Source organism: Branchiostoma floridae, unplaced genomic scaffold, assembly GCF_000003815.2.
Source record: "Branchiostoma floridae strain S238N-H82 unplaced genomic scaffold, Bfl_VNyyK Sc7u5tJ_1328, whole genome shotgun sequence".
NCBI lineage: Eukaryota > Metazoa > Chordata > Leptocardii > Amphioxiformes > Branchiostomatidae > Branchiostoma > Branchiostoma floridae.
The window spans coordinates 23377-44114 of NW_023365700.1; the positions used below are offsets into that span (position 1 = coordinate 23377).

General features: G+C 40.4%; 1 protein-coding gene across 1 annotated transcript; it reads right to left on the reverse strand.

Moving 5' to 3' along the window:
* Positions 1-4081: 4081 nt before the first annotated feature.
* On the reverse strand, positions 4082-6552 carry LOC118407372 (monocarboxylate transporter 13-like). The gene is made up of 3 exons (XM_035807840.1): positions 6330-6552; positions 6054-6197; positions 4082-4923 (listed from the first exon to the last, which is right to left on the reverse strand). Exons 1-3 carry the CDS (start codon positions 6550-6552, stop codon positions 4082-4084), a joined length of 1209 nt encoding a protein of 402 aa, XP_035663733.1.
* Between the last annotated feature and the right edge of the window lie 14186 nt (positions 6553-20738).

The window sequence follows — 20738 nt, forward strand, 5'->3', positions numbered from 1 at the left end:
AAAAGTAACAAGTGCCATCATCATCATCGGTTGACGTGCTTACAGACGACGAGGCTATAACGCCCCTTACGGGGTGACATACCCTTTCTTTAGCTGAATACAACACGGGGAAGCGCAAGGCCTACCGTTCGGGTAAATGATGTAAATCACCGTATAATGTGATAAAATTAAGCTCGTCTACAAAAGATACTGATGTAAAAGTAAAAGTATTGAGTTTTTCTGCCTTTTGATGTATATAAAATTAACAAGTCGTCGGAAAACATGAATAGAGGGCAATGCTGTTTCAATGATTTGATGACTTTTGCTCTATTGTTATAGTAAAAATGACACTACAGTACTTACTAACAACAAATTGACTCTGCTATATTTTCCTTAATTCACTTGTAGTGTTCTAGTAAGGAATGTTTTCAAAGGACATAGAAATGTTAAATCAAGAAACTTTAGCAAAAAATGCTATCAAATTAAACACGTCTATAAGGGACGAGAACACAACTATTTCTGCGTTTTGATGTTATACTTTATGGAATATTTAGAGAACAATGTTGCCTTCAACAATTTTATGCGTAGTTTTTCTTTGTTGTTGCTGTACATGTGTCGAAATAAAGGAAAAAGACAGTAACAACCATTTCATTATCATTTGACTTTGTCACTATAGTATGTAATAGCAACTTCCGCATGGGGCAGAAATAGTGTCATAAATACAATATACACATTTTGGAATAGCATAGATATGAAATTTAGAATTAAACATGTGTTGTTGAAAATCGCATATATGTTTTGAAAATGCGATATGTTTTTTTAAAGCAGTCAACTAAAATTCACATATGTTTTGAAAATTCAAATTCAATTAACCCCCCGGTTTGAAATGTGGTGACTTCCAAAATGTGACCGATTTGAAAGTGGTCGATTTGAAAATGGTCAATTTAACCCTCAAACACCCGAGTGGGGTCCATTTGGACCCCAGGCGTACATTTTGAAGTGCCATTTCAACATTTTTAATCTGAAGAAAAAATCCTTCCGTGACTTTGTTAGTCAATATGTCTTATACCTTCTCCTAAGTTTTCGCAATGATTGGTACAATAATGTGGAAATTATAAAGAAAGTTTGTGTTCAGTTCCTCTGGGGTCCAAACGGACCCCAGCAAAAATGTGCAGTTTTTAAAACAAACTTTGGAGTCTAACTCCTTAACCACTTACAGTATGAATACCAAACTTTCAGACAATAATAACAATGTAAATTTAAATCATCACAAAGATTTCTGGGTCATCAACATGTAATGTGACGACATTATGACGTCATTTGCCTTATCGGGGCGGCCATCTTGACCAATGACGTCATGAAATTAGCATAAATTATAAATTTTAAGTCATAAAAACTGCATTGAATTTCATAGAATTTAATTGTTGTCAGAAAACAGGTGTAGTTTACCAAGAAAACCTTGTTTAAATTGAAATTGTCAAATTTTGGCAAAAATATGCCTGTTAGAATATGGTTGCCATGGCAACCCCCAAAAATGATAAACTTACTTTATTGACCAAAACTTTTGCAAACAATATTTTGTGATAAATTAAGTTTCGTAGCTTTAGCTCTAGCCGTTCATGAGTTATGCGACATAAATGTTGCTGAGGACCTCAAAATTCCCCTATCTGGTCGGAATAGGTTTAGTGCAAAACGTGGTCCTTCTGAACTTTTGCATAAATTATGATAATGAGTTGGAATTAGCAACACCTTAACATCTCAAAATCTTCCTCTTACATTAACGAAGCAATGTATATATAATGCTCGCCGATAAGACATGGTACTGAGATTTTATGAACAAAACATTTTGGGGTCCGTTTGGACCCCACTCGTTCATTTTAGTCGCAAAAAAAGGTCGGGTGCTTGAGGGTTAAGTGGTCACATATGTGCACGCGGAATCACTGTCAAATCGGTTGCTTTAAGGAAGCTTTCTATCCTCCCCCACGCCATATTTCACCCTTTGGTTGGGTTTCACCCGGTGAGAACCTTAAATATAGTAATGGAAAACTGCTGTAAACTGTTGAAAATTATGTTCCGCAAACACACGGGCAATCATGCCCCTATCCCCTTCTATGTATTAAACGCCCGTCCGAAACCGTGGCAAGTGAGCAGTAATTTACGAATAAACTGACCGATATCAAGTCCAAGTGTTCACAACGACACTTTCGACACCGTCTACTCCCGGCACGCATCGGCGTATTTCACCAAGGATGTGCACAACTCACCAACAAAGATGACTCGCTCGAAACGATGTCAGCCATGGGGTGATCAGGCCGCTTGAACTTTGAACGGTGTTGGGGTCATCTTGGCTAAAAACTCTGGTGCGAGATTTGACAGTTATTCCGCGTGCACATATGTGGCCACTTTTAGATCGATCACTTTTAAATCGACCACTTTTAAATCGACCATTTTCAAATCGACCACTTTTGAATCGACCACTTTCAAATCGACCACTGTTTGGAAGTCGCCACATTTCAAATCGGGGCTTAACTGAACTTGAATTTTCAAAACATATGTGGATTTAATTTGACTGCTTTTAAAAAAATATATCCCATTTTTAAAACATAGGTGAATCTAATTTGACAGCTTTAAAAAATATATCCCATTTTCAAAACAAATATGAATTTAATGTGACTGCTTTTAAATAGATATATCCCATTTTAAAAACGTATAAGCGATTTTCAACAACACATGTTCAATTCTAAATTTCATATCTATTCTATTCCAAAATGTATATATTGTATTTATGATACTATTTCTGCCCCATTAAACGAGCCTTACACAAACAAGAAGCCCCTACGCTGTTATGATAAGAAAAGTGAACACAGCAATAAGGCGATCAGAAAATATTATGTCGTAAGTGTCATGTTAAATTTATTTGTTATTACCGCCAAAGATATAATTTTTAATTTCACAGGCTAGTTCATAATTTTTTCACGGAATACTTACGTCACTAAGTTTAGATGGTTCTAACCCCACCAACATCGTTTCCAGTCTATTCAGGAACTAAAAAATAATGACACATACCAACTATTAGATTACGAGTATGTTCTTCTATTGTTTACAGGTGAGAGAAATTAAGTAGATTAACATCACCACGTCAGAGCAAACTACTGGAACGGTTGTTTTGCTTACAAGCATAGTGAAAGGACTCCACAATTGCCATGTACATGCAACGTATTTTAGGTAGGGTTTCATAATCATTGCTTTAGGAGATATTGAGTATTAGTTGAAAAATATTTACGTTTTTAATGTGGTTTTAGGTCAAAAAAATTTAAAGCTATATTGCTGCGCAACAAGGTTCTTTGCTCTCATATTCTCTCGGCGTTTGGTCTAAAAACAAACACACCAAATACAAGACACAATTGTATATTTTGGTGTGTTTTGCTATTTTCTCAAAAAGGTATAGTAACATATTTTATTCAATAAACATTCAATTTTACAAGAATAGCATTTGAGATATTATAATTATTCTCGATCAAATTTTCCATTGCATTCCGGTTCATACGGCAGTTTCTCTTATGGCCAACGTTGGTTCATGGCTATGAACAGATGCTGTGTTTGATTCCTCGCGCTCTGCAATGAAAGCAGAGATAGTAGAGATAGCAGGTAGCCTTGTACCGTCTGTTTCATGTTCCCCAACATTGTTATCCGTTGACGTGGGTCGAAACATGCGCAGGTGAAGTACAAACGGCAGTAGTCCGGCTAGTACCAAGCAGCCACCGCCTTCCAACAGTGTCGCGTCGAAAGTGCCTGTGATGTCCCGTAGCCACCCTGTTCGATACAATGATGACGGCAACATAAGGCACAAAATCAAGTCAACCATTTCATATAGTCGACTCCAACAAGATGATATGCGTCAGTTGCTAGCAAGCAAAGATTTACTAGACAGTTATTAGAAATGAATTAGCAATAAAAATGTACTTCACGAAGCAACCGCATGTATCGAACCATCAATAAGCCACCATGCGTAGCCAATTGCAAGGGACAGGGATAAAAGCTCTTAATAACGGTATACTACTTAGGTAACGATATCGTATCTGATCGTCAATCTGAAATAAAACTAACCCGAGAAAGGGGGTCCTGCGAGGTTCCCTGCCCCTCGTAAGAACATGATGATCCCAAGAGCACTCGACATCCTGTTGGCTCCCCCGATTTCTGCAATAGCAGTGTACAAGAGCGGCACGCAACCGCCCATGAGTAAACCATAGCACGCACTGTACACTGCCATGGTGACGTAGGTTTTTGCAAGAGGCGCGAATAAGGTGGCCACTCCCATAAGGAAAATGTTCATAGCGAACTGATCCGCACGTCTAAACGTCGGCCACTCCGGCAGAAGACCTACTAACGCCCGGCCAACGATATCTCCTATAGCGAGGATGGACAGCAGAAAGGCTGACGGATATTCTTCGACACCGAAAGCCCGAGCTCGTGGAACGATGTAGATATTAGGAACGAATCGACCGAATCCGAACAGAAAAACAGCCACACAAAATAGTGAAAAACGTGGTTCTGTCAGCAGCCTGATGTCTAAGACAGAACCTATTTTGTCCACCATAACTTTGGTTAAAGAGTACTTCCCTGTATTGTTCTCTAAAAATCTGCTACTTTGTGCTGAAGGTTGTTGGACCTTTCCTAGATTCTTTTGCAACCTGGCGTCACCTTTCAGCAAAATGGGTCTTACCAATGCCCCAAACCCCACTACCTGAAGAACAATCCCTCCGATAAGAACTAAAGCACCCCTCCAGGTGTACTCGTCCATCAGGTACTGAAACAACGGAGGGAACGCAAAAGATACAAAGCTGCCACCTATGGACGCCAAACTGTTGGCGCGAAGTCTGTGAGTGGTAAAATATCGTCCTATTGTTGCCATGGTAGTGGTCACGGACAGGGAGTATCCAAACCCTGCAGATAGCGAAAACAAACCCATCTTAGCATATTTGTGCTAGATCTCAAACATCGGAATATCGCCAGGATAGCTTGGCATTAAATTAATATTTATATCGTTTCAGAATTAGTTTAGATTTTTAAAAAATCCATTATAATATGGGATATAACCAAACATCAAAAAGCAATTGCCTGTATTCAGTCGATTTATCTTTAATAACCTTGATTGTATCTGTAAGTTCAGTTACATATAATATGAACTCGGAAGAAAATGTTTAAAACATCAACTTTGGTTGATCATATTCCCGTTGTTTCGGCATCGATTTCAATGTTTTATATGTTCATAGAAAGCTTGTATGATTTTTGTTTCAGTGGTATCCGTCCGATTGTTGTGGCCATGGGTGACAATGATTCAATCGATCATTTTTTTCACGTAACTTTTGGTATAGATATTATCCAAATTTATTTCCAGCACATCTGATTAAAGTATTTCATGATTGTAAATTTGTACAAGGGATTACAAAATAAGGTACGGAAATTCCCCTACTAAAGTCAAGCACTCCATTCGGTTCTTTTTCTTCCGTTGGTATTGACTGGACTAGTTGGTGAATGGAGGCAAGTTGAACAAACAGTCAAAGCCACAGTTACTCTTTATTCCAGCAAACAATTTTAATCAAGGCAAGGGGTGTTCAATCGAATGCTCACCGCATACACGCTTGCCGCATACATGCTTTAATTTGGACATCCAACCGCCAAAATGGCAGATATACTCTTCTCAAATGTGCTAAAGCAAACTTGTATGTTCTGCATACGTGACGAAAAAAAGGGATTTATTGAATCACTGACACACGCGCGCGCCAATAACAAGAGGACGATACAGTGTTCAAAAGAAGCAGGGAAAAAAAATTTGGGCACTTTTTTGGGTGACGAAATCATGTAAGCAGACCTGTTGCTTGTTTCATGAGTTAACAATCATAATAAGTTTGATACCATAGGAAAGGGAATTACACAACATTTCAATTGATATGTAATGCATTGACATTGATGCAGAAAGATTAGAAATATGATCTACCAAATTCAACATTTCAAACGTTTTCTGCCAAATTTAAAAATAGTTTAGTCATTCCCTAGTAATAACTGAGACCAACCTGTCAGAAACCCAACGGTAACGTAGAGATGCAAGGGTGACGAGGCCCACAGGCTGAGCACGAATCCTGCTGAGGATATCACTCCGCCAACCATGACCACAACTCTGCACCCAAACCTGTTGCTCAGAGCTCCAGCGATTGGTGCTTTGGAGTGGCAAAAAAAGGGGGGTAGGGATTTAGGATGTACGTAATATTTAGACAATGTCAAATAAATCAGATACTTGTGTAATAAATGACTTAATCAAATCCAAAAGTAAGTGGTTGTTCTTTCTTTACCTGCCAGGTTCAGGACGCCGGTGATTATGGACTGTATGAGACCAGTTTCAGCGGCTTTCATAGAAAAGTAGTCCTGCCAAGTCACAAAGAACACTCCCACGGACCGTAACACTCCGTACGAGCATGCGCTCACAACAAAACCAGCCAGGGCGACCATCCACGCCCATCCTCCGTCTGGTGGATCAACGGGCGGTCCCCACTTCCTTCCGAACAAAGTGCCCATCTGCACAGAAAATCAAAGTCACAAATTGACGAAATATTGACGAAATTACGTGACCACCATAATGTACACTTCGTCATGTTGCTACGACCTCAACACAAGGGCAATTGTAAAATGTCGCTGTGGTGTGAGAGAAATCTCTCAACATTTTAACTATTGGTCTGCTTACATATATATATGAGTATGTATTAGTTGATATTATCAGAAATTGAACTTAGAAGTTCATCATTTATACAATCATCATAGCGTTACATTAAAGTCTGAAATATAAAAGGTAATTGATGTCTAACTATCCGAAATAGTTCTGAACAAGAGTTCAGACCTCATACCATCATAAAATAATCTTATAGATTTCTTAGAACTGTTTTGCTTTATCATATGTCATTAGTTACGTAAATAAGGCTTTACCCCTATCATAGGTGAACTTGATCTTAACTTTCTCGGATTTTGTCCTGATACAATTACCAATGCAACATTTAAGACAAGGGAGTATTAAAGACAATGGGGTATCAAAGACGAAACTGGACATATATATGATGCAACATGTACTCTATGTAGCAGTGGAAGCATAGAAAATTATGAACATATGTTCTTTAGATGTGAAAGACTGACTGTAACATCTGGGAATTAGTAATCACATATTTGCCTATGGCTAAGACAAAAAGTAATCTTCAGGAGATTTCACTTTCAAATATTGATCACTTAATAACTTCTAAAGACCAGAAAAAAGAACCTTTACAGTGACTGTAGCTGAATGTGCAATCTTTAAAACTTAGATCAGGCATAGAAAAGACCCACACCTGTATGTAAATACATGTAACCTCTACCAAGTGAGCTTAGAGGGAGAAAAATCAGTATGAATGAGAAATCAGCACCAGGGACAGGACCAGTGTGAAGTCTGTAGGAGGTAAAAGGTGTGAATGTAAGTTCAGCACCAGGGACAGGACCAGTTTGAAGTAAGTAGGAGGATAATCGGTGTGAATGTGAGTTCAGCACCAGGGACAGGACCAGTTTGAAGTAAGTAGGAGGATAATCAGTGTGAATGTGAGTTCAGCACCAGGGAAAGGACCAGTTTGAAGTAAGTAGGAGGATAATCAGTGTGAATGTGAGTTCAGCACCAGGGAAAGGACCAGTGGTAAGTCAGTAGGAGGATAATCAGTGTGAATGTGAGTTCAACACCAGGGACAGGACCAGTGTGAAGTTAGTAGGAGGATAATCAGTGTGAATGTGAGTTCAGCACCAGGGACAGGACCAGTTTGAAGTAAGTAGGAGGATAATCGGTGTGAATGTGAGTTCAGCACCAGGGACAGGACCAGTTTGAAGTAAGTAGGAGGATAATCAGTGTGAATGTGAGTTCAGCACCAGGGAAAGGACCAGTGGTAAGTCAGTAGGAGGATAATCAGTGTGAATGTGAGTTCAGCACCAGGGAAAGGACCAGTGGTAAGTCAGTAGGAGGATAATCAGTGTGAATGTGAGTTCAACACCAGGGACAGGACCAGTGTGAAGTAAGTAGGAGGATAATCAGTGTGAATGTGAGTTCAGCACCAGGGACAGGACCAGTTTGAAGTAAGTAGGAGGATAATCGGTGTGAATGTGAGTTCAGCACCAGGGACAGGACCAGTTTGAAGTAAGTAGGAGGATAATCAGTGTGAATGTGAGTTCAGCACCAGGGAAAGGACCAGTTTGAAGAAAGTAGGAGGATAATCAGTGTGAATGTGAGTTCAGCACCAGGGAAAGGACCAGTGGTAAGTCAGTAGGAGGATAATCAGTGTGAATGTGAGTTCAACACCAGGGACGGGACCATTGGTAAGTCAGTAGGAGGATAATCAGTGTGAATGTAATTCAACACCAGGGACAGGACCAATGTGAAGTAAGTAGGAGGATAATCAGTGTGAATGTGAGTTCAGGGACGGGACCAGTTGTAAGTCAGTAGGAGGATAATCAGTGTGAATGTGAGTTCAACACCAGGGACAGGACCAGTGTGAAGTACGTAGGAGGATAATCAGTGTAAATGCGAGTTCAGCACCAGGGACAGGACCAGTGTGGAGTTAGTATGAGGATAATCAGTGTTGCGTTCAGGGTCAGGACCAGTGTGAAGTGTTTAGGAGGATAATCAGTGTGAATGTGAGTTCAGCACCAGGGACAGGACCAGTGTGAAGTCAGTAGGAGGATAATCAGTGTGAATGTGAGTTCAGCACCAGGGACAGGACCAGTGGTAAGTCAGTAGGAGGATAATCAGTGTGAATGTGAGTTCAGCACCAGGGACAGGACCAGTGGTAAGTCAGTAGGAGGATAGTCAGTGTGAATGTGAGTTCAGCAGCAGGGACGGGACCAGTGGTAAGTCAGTAGGACGATGATCAGTGTGAATGTGAGTTAAGCATCCAAACAGAACCACTGAGACGTCAGTAGAAGGATAATCATTGTGAATTAACATTCGGCATTTTTAGGTCCGAGGTCGCCGAGGTGCCAGGTAGCCATAACATTTCTTAGCCAATGGCTACTTCCCCTCAGCCAATGAGAATCCCCCATCTTCTGTTGCTATATCCACATAGTATTTGGCTATGAAAAAAGTGTGCTTTTATTTCATGCAAATGAGGGGAAAAAGTGTGTTGATATCAAGAAAACTGCGCCGTTATCGGCCTCAAAAGGATGGGTGCTATTCGCATGAGCCCGTCTTCTGGGACTAGAATTGTGTCATGTGATAACTGACCAATCCTTGCCCGGGAATGCCTTGACAATATTGATGACCTCGTGTTGTTGATGCCTGCCTGGTGCTATACACAGAAACTCGGCCACTCCCATCGGTTAACTATTACTTCCTATCACTATCTTCTCTATCCACTGTAATCTCACTGTACACAGGCATAAATTTTCATAAATTCACATCTAGTGTTAAACATGTATCTGTTTCTTTGATTATTTCTGTGATTTTTTTAAACGTTTAACTGTAATATCAGATCAGGTCCTCACTTTTTTTAGTCTTTAAACTAATGAACACGTTACTTCGACTATATCAACACATGACGCTTTATCATTGAAATCCATTAATGGCGCGACCGAGTGTCTGACTAATCTCACTGCCTTTCAATTATATGAGCGTTGCGTGAATAGTAAGACATAATAGAAATCATTTGGAACATGGTGTGAATAGCAAGAAATAGTAGAAATAATTTGGAACATGGCGTGAATAGTTAGAAATAGTAGAAATCATTTGAAACATGGCGTGAATAGTCAGAAATAGTAGAAATTATTTTGAACATGGCGTGAATAGTAGGAAATAGTAGAAATCATTTGGAACATGGTGTGAATAGTCAGAAATAGTAGAAATCATTTGGAACATGGTGTGAATAGTCAGAAATAGTAAAAATAATTTGGAACATGTCGTGAATAGTCAGAAATAGTAGAAATCATTTGGAACATGGCGTGAATAGTCAGAAATAGTAGAAATCATTTGGAACATGGTGTGAATAGTCAGAAATAGTAGAAATCATTAGGGACATGGCGTGAATAGTCAGAAATAGTAGAAATCATTTGGAACATGGCGGTGGTTGTGTCGTTACGGTGGTCTATATCATAGTCACTTTCGGGAAACACTGTTCTTTTCGGTCTTGCGTTGGGAAGCAAATAGAAGGACGCTCAGAGCTAGACTAACAACAACGGGTGTACTGTATAGATTCAATCTTCTGTGCTAGCGATATCTGAAAAAAATATCACTAGCAAAGATTTTTTTCTCATAGTAAATAAATAGCTTCTATTAGGCATGCTTGAAATGAGTCGAATTTTGTTAATTCGGACTTGGATGACGAAAGCTGCCTGAAAAAAGTCAAAAAGATGATCTGTTCTATAAGTCATTTCTGAAAATTTTGCTATTATAATTACGCTATTATGGGCAGCTGCGTGAAAGTTGGCATCGTTAATGGGTGGTGGCGATCGTTTGTTTATCATTTCCAAATTGCGGTGTCGTCATATAACTTATACAATAATATAAGAAGCAAGTACAGGCACACACATATATATATATATATATATATACATATATAAACTCGGCACAAAAAAGGTGGAAATATTAACTTTGATTGATCCTATATCTTATGTTTCTTTATCAATCTATCAAAGTATTATAGATTAATAGAAACCTTGTGTGTTTTTCTTTTCAATGGTATCAAACTAATCATAATTGTAAACTCGTGAAACGAGCACCAGGTCTGCTTAGGCTAGGGTCACAATTGGCCCGGTGCCCGTCAGGGATGTAGCCCCGGCCGGGCTCTGAAGTCGGGCGGACACCGGCTGTTTACCGGCTGTCGTGGTCACAATCAAGCGTTGCCTTCGCGCTGCCCCATGGGGGTCCCGGAGTGTTCCGGCGGGCACCCCGTCATTTTTCTTTAAAAAATTTCCGCCTTCCTAGGTTCGTCTCCGGCAGACACCCATCAGATGTTCTGACGGTGTCCTGTAGTCACCCCTGCGGGGTCCGACAGGGTAACGTTTGTCTCTCACAGCCCGGTGGGGCAGTTGTAGGGTCCCTGCCGCATGCCCTGCGAACAACGGCAGGGAACCAGGCAGGCTCCTGGTGGGCACTCTTTAAGGGGTATAAAAACAAGCATTGCCTGCATTCACTTAAGGTAGTACATCATTGAACTTGGAGTACTGGTGCGGTACGTCGGGGTCCGTTCACTGCGGCACGGTTTTTTTCGCCAACTTTTCCTCGCACTCGCACTGACGTGCGGCACTGTTACGTTTCTAAACTAAACTAAATAAACATGTTATTGGAATTTTTAATGTCGGCGGATGACTTGCCAAACTGTTGAGGCCTATATTTTTATATTTGTAAAACGAAAAAAAAAATGGCTAATGGGTCCGAATGACTGCAAGTTTGGCGTTCCGTCGGCCAATTGCAGAGGAAACGTCCTTCTTCAGCCAAACATCTTTCTTCAGCTTGTTTCTATAGTCTGGGGTTGTAATATCGTAAAAAAACATAGAAGCTTTCTATGAAGGAGGCTACCTGTTCGTCCTGCTTCTCAGTGATGCAGCCTATTATGTGGTCTGTTGCGTGGTGTGTTGTCCTATCCCCCTCTGTTCAGCCCTTGTCTGCAGAAGTTTCTGTTGCTGAATTCTTCCGCCTGCCTAGTGGGCTAAGGGCTGCTTCCCCTGGTCTTCTCCTTTCCCTTGGTATAGCGCTATGCACTTAACTCCACTGTAATACGAGAACTGTGTGATACGTGTAAGTTCACGGCTTTTGTCCTTTCACGTGATCTGTGACGTCACATATTTGACCCGGTGTTACGAATTACACACTTTTATTCCGTAAACCTGGTCTTTGACGTAACGAATTTATTCCGACAGACTGCCGGCAACCGGAGGGGTCCCTCTCGGTGTTGTCACGATTAGGTCGCGGGGTGGTTGTACGAGCGGGTCCCTGGTTCATTTTAACTCAGACTTAAATTGAACCAGGGTCCCGGCCGGGCCTCAAAATACCCCGGCAGCCGCGAGGTGTCCCACAGGGCAACGCAGGGGTCACGCCCGAAAGTGCCAAAAAACAGCCCGTGAATTGCCCGGCAGGGCCCCTTTTTCAAATTGTGACCTAAGCCTTAGTGAGTCACCAAAAAAAGTGCCCCATTTTCCCTTTATGTGTTCAATGCTGTATTGTCCAGTTGGTATTGGCGCATGTGTCAGGGATTCAATCAGTCCTTTTTTCGCGTCACGTTTGGTATACAGAACATACAAGTTTGTTTTAGCACATTTGAGTAGAATGTACCTGCTTTTTTTGGCAGTTGGATGGCCAAATCAAAGCATGGAGGCGGCAAGGAGAACCGCACGCTGACACGGCAAGAGTAACTTTCAGTGTTTGGTGGTGGAGGCAGCGTCATGGTGTGGGGCGGTATAACCGTCGTAGGAAAACAAGACTTGTCATCATTCCAGGCAACCGGTACCTCAAAGTGGTGAGATATAGGGAAACCATCCTCCATCCAGTCGCAATATCCTACCTATTCAATATTGGACTAAAGGCTATTACAACACCCGTCCACGCAAAGCAAGGACCATTGCAGAAAACCTCCAGGAAGCATGTTATGCTGGAGTACAGACTCAGTCTTAGGATGAAATAGCCCTCCTATAGCTTATGGTTATCACTAGATTGAACATCACTTGGTTCAAATTGTTTGCTTGAATAAATAATAACAGTGGCTTTGATTGACATGTCCTGTTTATTCAACTTGCCTTCTTTCACAAGTCAATACCGACGGAAGAAAATGAACTGAATGGAGTCTTTGATTTTAGTAGGGTAATTTCGGCACTTTATTTTTGCAACCCACTGTACGTAAGCAGGCCTGGTGCTCGTTCTATGAATTTACACTAAAAAATACTCTCATCAGATGTGCTAAAATAAATTTGGATGTTCTGTATACCAAATTAAGATTACGTGAAAAAAGGATTGTTTGAATCTTTGTCATCCGCGGCCACACCAAGCGGACGATACAGTGATGAAACGAAGCAGGGATATTTAGGCACTTTTTTTGGTGACCAACTCACGTAAGAAGGCCTGGTGCTTGTTCCATGAGTTTACATACAATGATAATGAGTTTGATACCATTGGAAAGGAAATCACACATTGTCAAGCTTCCTATTGGTATATAATACATTGAAATTGGAAATATGATCAACCGAACTATTTCAAACTTTTTCTGCTGAGTTTATATATATATATATGGCTTTGATTAAAGGGTCTCTGTTAGTTTCGCAACTTCTAGGGCAAGTAGGGTGGCTATAGATGGTTTTATTGATTAGCTTCTTTGTGGCATTATGATTAAGCAACCGGTTAATCACAAAGGACAGGATAAATACCGTCTATTCAATGTCCTTATCGCCACACTGCAGGGCCTTGTACATTCTGATGTATTCTGAACATACAAAATCCTGTGGTTAAATTATCTTGTCAACTTTGGGTGCTGCACTCACCAGTTTGCTATAATAACATGTTAACGAATTAATTTAGGGGATAAACGTTTGAGTGTCCGGAAAACATCATTTGTCTGCGCGCATGTCCTGAACTTCGTTATTTCATCAGGCCACTTGGTTCAGAATATTTAGGTTTCTGACAACATATAAAAGCATGTTGTGACAATCATGGAATTGCTACATTTACTGAACATATGAATAATTCATTTCACTTCAAACACGATCTATCTTTTACCGGAATGGATGAGCAAACATAAGTTCAAAGATTGTGAATCATAAACAAGGACTTACACAAAAATCGTGCACACTGGCCTGACGAGTTTCTTCGAGACGAGAGTCTTCCACTATACAACAAATTTCCATTTACTCATACCACAAAAAGGCCACATACCTGGTCAATTCTTTAAGTTGGTGCTAAGGTTTCCTTCGAATCACGCCATGTGACACAAAAGGTCGAACAGACGCTACCTTATATTTACGTCATGTGAACACAGTGGCTAAAAGCTCAAAAAAAAAAAAACAGGAAAGAAATATTTGTTTTTCTGCTTGGTTAAATATTACGGACGGATGCCCAATATACTCAAAGCTTATCAAGTTGTCGCTAAGTACATCCTTAACTGCAAGGAATGTTGACACCTTATGAACAAAGTAGCTCTGTATCTCATGGACCATATAGTGGTGACCACTGTTCAGCTATTGTCGGTAGTCCGTGCTTGTAGAATGACAAGAGCAATATTGAGTCCTGACTTATACCTGACTCATAAAGGACAAGTTATTAATCATTATATGCGTTGCCTCTCTGTAGGACGTTTTGTAGTCATGGATGCAAAGAGTCCTGTCAATGAACCAATGAATCTCTGTCGTTCTCCGCTCGCTGGCTTCTTTTAAACAGAACTGCTTATTTTGTGGATTTGGACACTAGCACCATGAAGTCTAAATGTCAAGTTAATCTAAATAGATGGAATCAGTTACAATGTCACTTTCATAGCTACATTAATTAGATCTGCGATTTGATAGCATTTAATTTAGTTTTATTAGAATGCATGCCTTTATTACATGTAGACTACTTTATTTACGCATAACAGTCCTTCTGGCAGCCTGAATTACGAGGACATTACAATCATTATGAATCTTACAAATAGCAAACTTTGTGAACAGCATGTTAAAACAGTGGTTTATTGATGAAATTATAATTGTAATAATAGTTTCAAATTAAAATACGACTTTCAAGTATTACGAAATAATTGCCTAACAATTACTTTGCAGTAAGGTACTAGCAGCCCCCGACCCCAACAAACATCGAGTTCCAAGGCAAGTTGCCGCTAAGTCCATCCTTAACTGCAAAGAATGTTGACACATTATGAACAAAGTAGCTCTGTATCTCATGGACCATATAGTGGTGAATGTTGTTCAGCTGGTCAGTACTCCGTGCTTGTAGAATGACAAGAGCGATATTGAGTCCTGACTTATACCTGACTCATAAAGGACAAGTTATTAATCATTATAGCGTTGCCTCTCTGTAGGACGTTGTGTAGTCATGCCTACAAGGAGTCCTGTCAATAAACCAATGGACCTCTGTCGTTTCTTGCTCGTTGACCTCTCTTCAAAGACTACGGCCTTTGCCGAGTCTGTTCTGTACACAGTGAGTCCAAGTGACAGACACATTCCATCATACAGTGATCATGTGAACATCAACGAAGATGCACATGAATAACCACTCTGTCTATACGAATAGATGTACAACAGTACCGCTTTTGTCTTGAAAAGCGCCAATCACCAACCGCCGTGAACGTGTAGCGTCGGGTGCATCTGCCCTATAAGGAGTCCATTTCGTCTGGTTTGTTCATTCAAAACTTCAACCAGCCTCAAGGAACTTCCAGCAACCAAATACTTCTAGCACGAGGTCTTCTACACATCTTAACGCTACAGCGGTGAGTTGAAGACTCTACTTGTTTTCGTCCGTCTCCGTCTGTACTACTAGTATATTTTATTGCTCGGGGAAGCCTCCTTCACCAGCCTCCTCCCAGGGCTATCTTGGGACTTGCGCCGGTCCCCATCGATTTCAACACGGACTTACAAAAAACCATTGCCTCATCAAAAACACATACCCCTCTCCTTTCAAGTTTAAAATACAAGTAGTACAAGCTTCAGACGTTTACATACTCTACTGAGTCTCTCTCATATCCCAACGGTCTTCTTCGTAACCTCTGTTCTACTTGCAGCGCAAGCCTTGCACTTTTTCAGCGGGATTTGACCGCTGGCTTGCATTTAGCAAACAAGGATGTCATTCATAATTTCACATTCTAATATGAACTCGGCAAAGTAATTGGGCGATATTAGAGGCATTGTTAGAGGAGGCCGAGACGTCAAGGTCTCTGCATTAAGCTAAGGGCACAACCCACCGCACGTGCAAATACGAGCTGTGTCTACGTGCCAAAACGAGGGTAATCTTCCGTAATAGGGCCTTCACACTAAAACCGAATCAGCAGGAATCAAGCAGAACCAGCCTGAATGAATTATTTGCAAAATTCGTGCCACATTCGGGGCCCTTCGGGTGGAAATTCTAATGGGCCTTAAATCCCCTTCACACGAGAAGGAACGAGACAGAATGCCTGCCGTCAGAATGAAAACTCTTTTCTATTCCTGTGCATTCGTAGTGTATTCTAGACATTCCGGCTATATTCCAGATATTCTTTCGGCCATATTCGGGCAGGATTCGAGATGGCTTGCCGTTTCGATTCTCCATCGCATAAGATGAGCACGTTTTGAATAATGTTGGAATGTCACAGAATGCGGTCAGACTGCAGTAGGAATAATTAGAATACACTTAGAATCTAAAATTAATGTCATTCGATATTTCTCCACTTCGAAAGCACTTTGACACCTTGTCAAAAACTTTCGGATAAGCCAAAAAGAACGGGCACGAATAGCTGGAATGCAGTTAGAACACACTAAGAATTGCCAGGAATAGAACATAATTTTTATTCCGACGGCATTCCGGCTCATTCGTGCTCTCGTGTAAAGGGGGCTTAAGACGTAAGTACCGCCCTCGTACGAACTCGTAGGGAATCCCACGGATTTTGAGTGAGCAAAAACGCCGAAGACCGTTGCATGCAGGCAAAACTCTGTGTACCATCGGGCAGCGGATTTGACCCCCCGTACGGGCGACGCGCCTGCCCTGTACAGCCTAAACGTTTTTAGAAATACGTGGCGGACGTGGCCTCCCAAAAAAACGTACGGACAAATTGCACGTACGGCGGGTTGTGGCCTTAGCTTGAGCTTGCCCTCGTCGAGTTATTATTTCCCTAGCTACCAAAACATGTCTACTACAGCTAAGGGTCGCAGTTCATCTTACGTCACAGCAAGCAGGCTTTGTTTAGGTGCCTGCCGCTCCACATGACCGGTCTTTGCCGCTTTTCTGAGTAATTTCTAAACGCGGCCATACAGGCCTCCAACCTTTTTTTTTTATTTTTATTTTTAAAAACAACAACAACTAGAGTTCGGCGACCTCATACCTCCATGAAAATTTAGAGCTTTTGTACATTTCATGCAATTGACTAACAAATTAACATAATTTATGCATGGCGTTGTTCAGCATTGACTAATGTACACATGTCACGATTATAAAATTCCCATTATTAATCATAAAGCAGTTTTGCAATTTTTACATAAATTATGCAAATAAGTTCCTCATTACCATATTTGGTATCTGCTTATATTCCACCCATCATAATTAACATCTGTTACATTTATTAAAGTCCACTTATTGAAAACAACGGAATTATACAATTTCCTCATTAATTATGCAAATCAACTTCTCATTTGCATAACATGTATATCATTATGAACATCTTTGTCTAAGGTACCCGCATGTCTAATATGATGCCAATCCGTCAATCCTTTCTGCATTTATCCTCTTTGGAATGTCTTGACAAAAATGCCCCTGCAGTTCCCAAATTAAATGTTAGGAGGCTGAAACTTGTCATGACACTGAAAGCTATCTACCACACAAATGTCAAGACCATATCACATCTGGGACAGGAGATACATAGAAAAAACTGCTATGATAGAATATTCTCATTAATTATGCAAATGTGCTCCTATTATGCATAATTGGTATTTCACTTTGTACAACATTGTCTAAGGTACCTACAAACCAAAAATCATGAAAATCCGTTGTTCCCTTCTTGAGTTATCGTCTTCAGAAGTTTTGGACAAAAATGCCCCTGCTATCCCCAAACTAGCCGCTAGGGGGCCCAAACTTTTTTTTGCTTATTCCTGAGCACAAGAGCTATCAAACACTCTAAAATCATGACCATAGCTTGTTCAGAACACGAGATAGCAAAACCGGAAGTTGCGCTGCAGTACCAAGGGAAGCCGCTAGGGGGCCCAAAATCTAATCATTTCTAGCTTTCATCACACCCCACCAACACACCAAGTATGAAAGTAATCCATCCAGCCGTTCTTGAGTTATCTTGTTGACAGACAGACAGACACACACACAAACGCAGGGTAAAATATAACCTCCATGACATTTCATGGAGGTAACAATGGTACATTTGTCAACCACTAAGACTAGTGTTTGTACAGTCAAGTACTATTGCACATGGAGGGATAACATATACTGGTGTGTCTGGACGAATAACATGTGTAACTTAACATGTAGTACATGGGCATTGAAACAGTCAGGAAAGACAAATACATGTAGTACATTTGTCAAAATACTGGGAAACCAGTAAATATGTACAGTCTGTTATTACACTATGATCAAACATGGAGTAGTCTAACAATAGGTGGGGTTCATGCCAAAATATCAATAGTAAATTTGTACAATCAATCTACATTGGCTGTCAGTCTACTATTGTATATCCGTTCTTCGAAGTCCTTTTTAGACATTAAAGAGGTTAGTTATGCACAGGTGTGGGTCTTTTCTATGCCAGATCCAAGTTTTAAAGATTGTCCATTTAGCCACAGTAACAGTAAAGGTTCTATTTTTCTTTGGTCTTTAGCAGTTATTAAATGATCAATTTTTCCAAATAAAACCTCCTGAAAAGTAATTTTTATGTTGGGCAAGGGTACATATGTGTTAACTAATTCCCAGAAATTACACAGTCTTTCACATTTAAAGAACATATGTTCATAATCTTCTATGCTTCCATTGCTACAAAGGGTACATGTTGCATCATATATATGTCCAGTTTCATCTTTGATACCCCATTTGTGCAGATTGTGCGCACATGGTAATATCCGGTGTAATAGTTTGTAGTTTAACTCTGCTAACTTAGTGTCTTTACAGGCCTGTGTGCTTAACCATCTCCAGATATTTTCCCAGGCCAGGGTTTCAGTAGGAAATATGGATTGCCATCTTTTACAGCATGTTGGTTCCTTGGTCAGGTCTCCAACCTACTACACGTCAACCTTAGCGGGCATTCGATGCCCTGTGCTACGACCCATTTGTATTCCAGCACAGTTTAGTCCGGTTTCTTCTTTTAGCCTCGTGTACAACATCATCTATATTTCGCACAAAAACAAAAAAAAAGAACAAGTTTCAAACACGAATGCAAGATGAAGGTTAAAATAAAACCTAGGTCGACCCCTTAATCAGATAAACAAAGATCCGTAGGGCGCAAGGTTGAAAAAAAGTGGTATGCATCAGCCTTTCAACAATTCAATTGTATACGTGACTAATTATTGCACAGATGTTATCATGCATATATTACACATGTATTGCACAAGTGATCAGGTGTATAATATTATTATATTATTGGCCGGAAAACAGTCCAGAATGGGACTCCCATACAGGATTGTTCCTTGCCAAGTAAATTGCGTACTATGTGCAGAGTCCTAAACTGCGTTTCAACTCACTGTCTTTCTTACGTACAGGGCATAAGGATTACAGCTTTTTGCTACTAACCTTTATTGTAACTACAGTAGCACTATAGTCGCTATGCGAGTTTAACCCTTTCTTTAAGTTCATATTTGGCTTCTTCGCTATTTTCAGCTGCTAGAGCATTTTGCTCAAATGGAACTCTTCTAACCTTACTTTTGACAATAGTAATGTCCAGTAAACTGACAAATATGTCAGAGTTAGCCAACCACGAAATTACAGTTTGCATCCCCGTTAGGAGAATTAGCCCTACAAGAATCGGTTCATTCTCTTATTTGACTATAGACGTGTATAGAACTGTAGCGTTTGAGCTTTCTTAAAGCTTTAGATTCTTGTTAGCCTTGTACTCTCCCTTCGCAGCCAGGAACTGCTATTATACCCATGTCACATTATCTACGATCTTCGGACGTATAGATGGAAGATTAACAATATTCAAGATCGACAGAGGGTTGCGCGTATTTTTTGCCTGAAAACCGTCCATGCCACATATAAACCATACTTTGTACCTTGTACAATTGTTCTGCAATAAAGTTATTATCATAAGCGGGGCTCGGGCTATCGCCGCAGACTCGTCGTCCGATCGATTATCGCCAAATGTAATAGGGGTATTAGGGCGATTGGTTGGCGCCACCTGACTTGTGGCTTGCAAAACGCACCTTACAAGGCTTTCCTCACTTCACCCAGGTGATCCTATTTGTTTTTGCAAGTTTATACGTCGTATTTGCTTCCTAATTCAAGACCGAAAAGAGCGGTATTTTGCCGGACGTGACCGTGCTAATAGACCACTGTCTTGTTACACCAGCATGCATTGTCCAAGTGATTAATGAAGTTCAAAAAGACTGCTTGCTTACTATTCACGCAATGTTGATATAATTCAAAGGCAGTGCGTGAGGCAGTCCATGATTCCCTTTGTGTTGTTAGGTCTGGTGTTCTGAAGTGTGAAGGCTGCCTTAGGCCACACAAATTTTATTTGTAGTTTCTCGAATTTGTTTTTTCAGAAAGAAATAGGGTCGGTCGGTCAAAAAAAATTGGAAAAAAAAACACCAGCATGCATTGTCCACGTGATTTATGAAGTTCAAAAGGACTGCTTGCTTACTATTCACGCAATGTGGATATAATTCAAAGGCAGTGCGTGAGGCAGTCCATGATTCCCTTTGTGTTGTTAGGTCTGGTGTTCTGAAGTGTGAAGGCTGCTTTAGGCCATACAAATTTTATTTGTAGTTTCTCGGAATTTTTTTTTTTTTAGAAAAAAATGGGGTCGGTCGGTCGAGAAAAAAAAATAGAAAAAAAACTTTTGCAAAAAGTCGTGGGAAGGAGAGATCGAGGGACTTACTCAAGTTTCACAACAGAA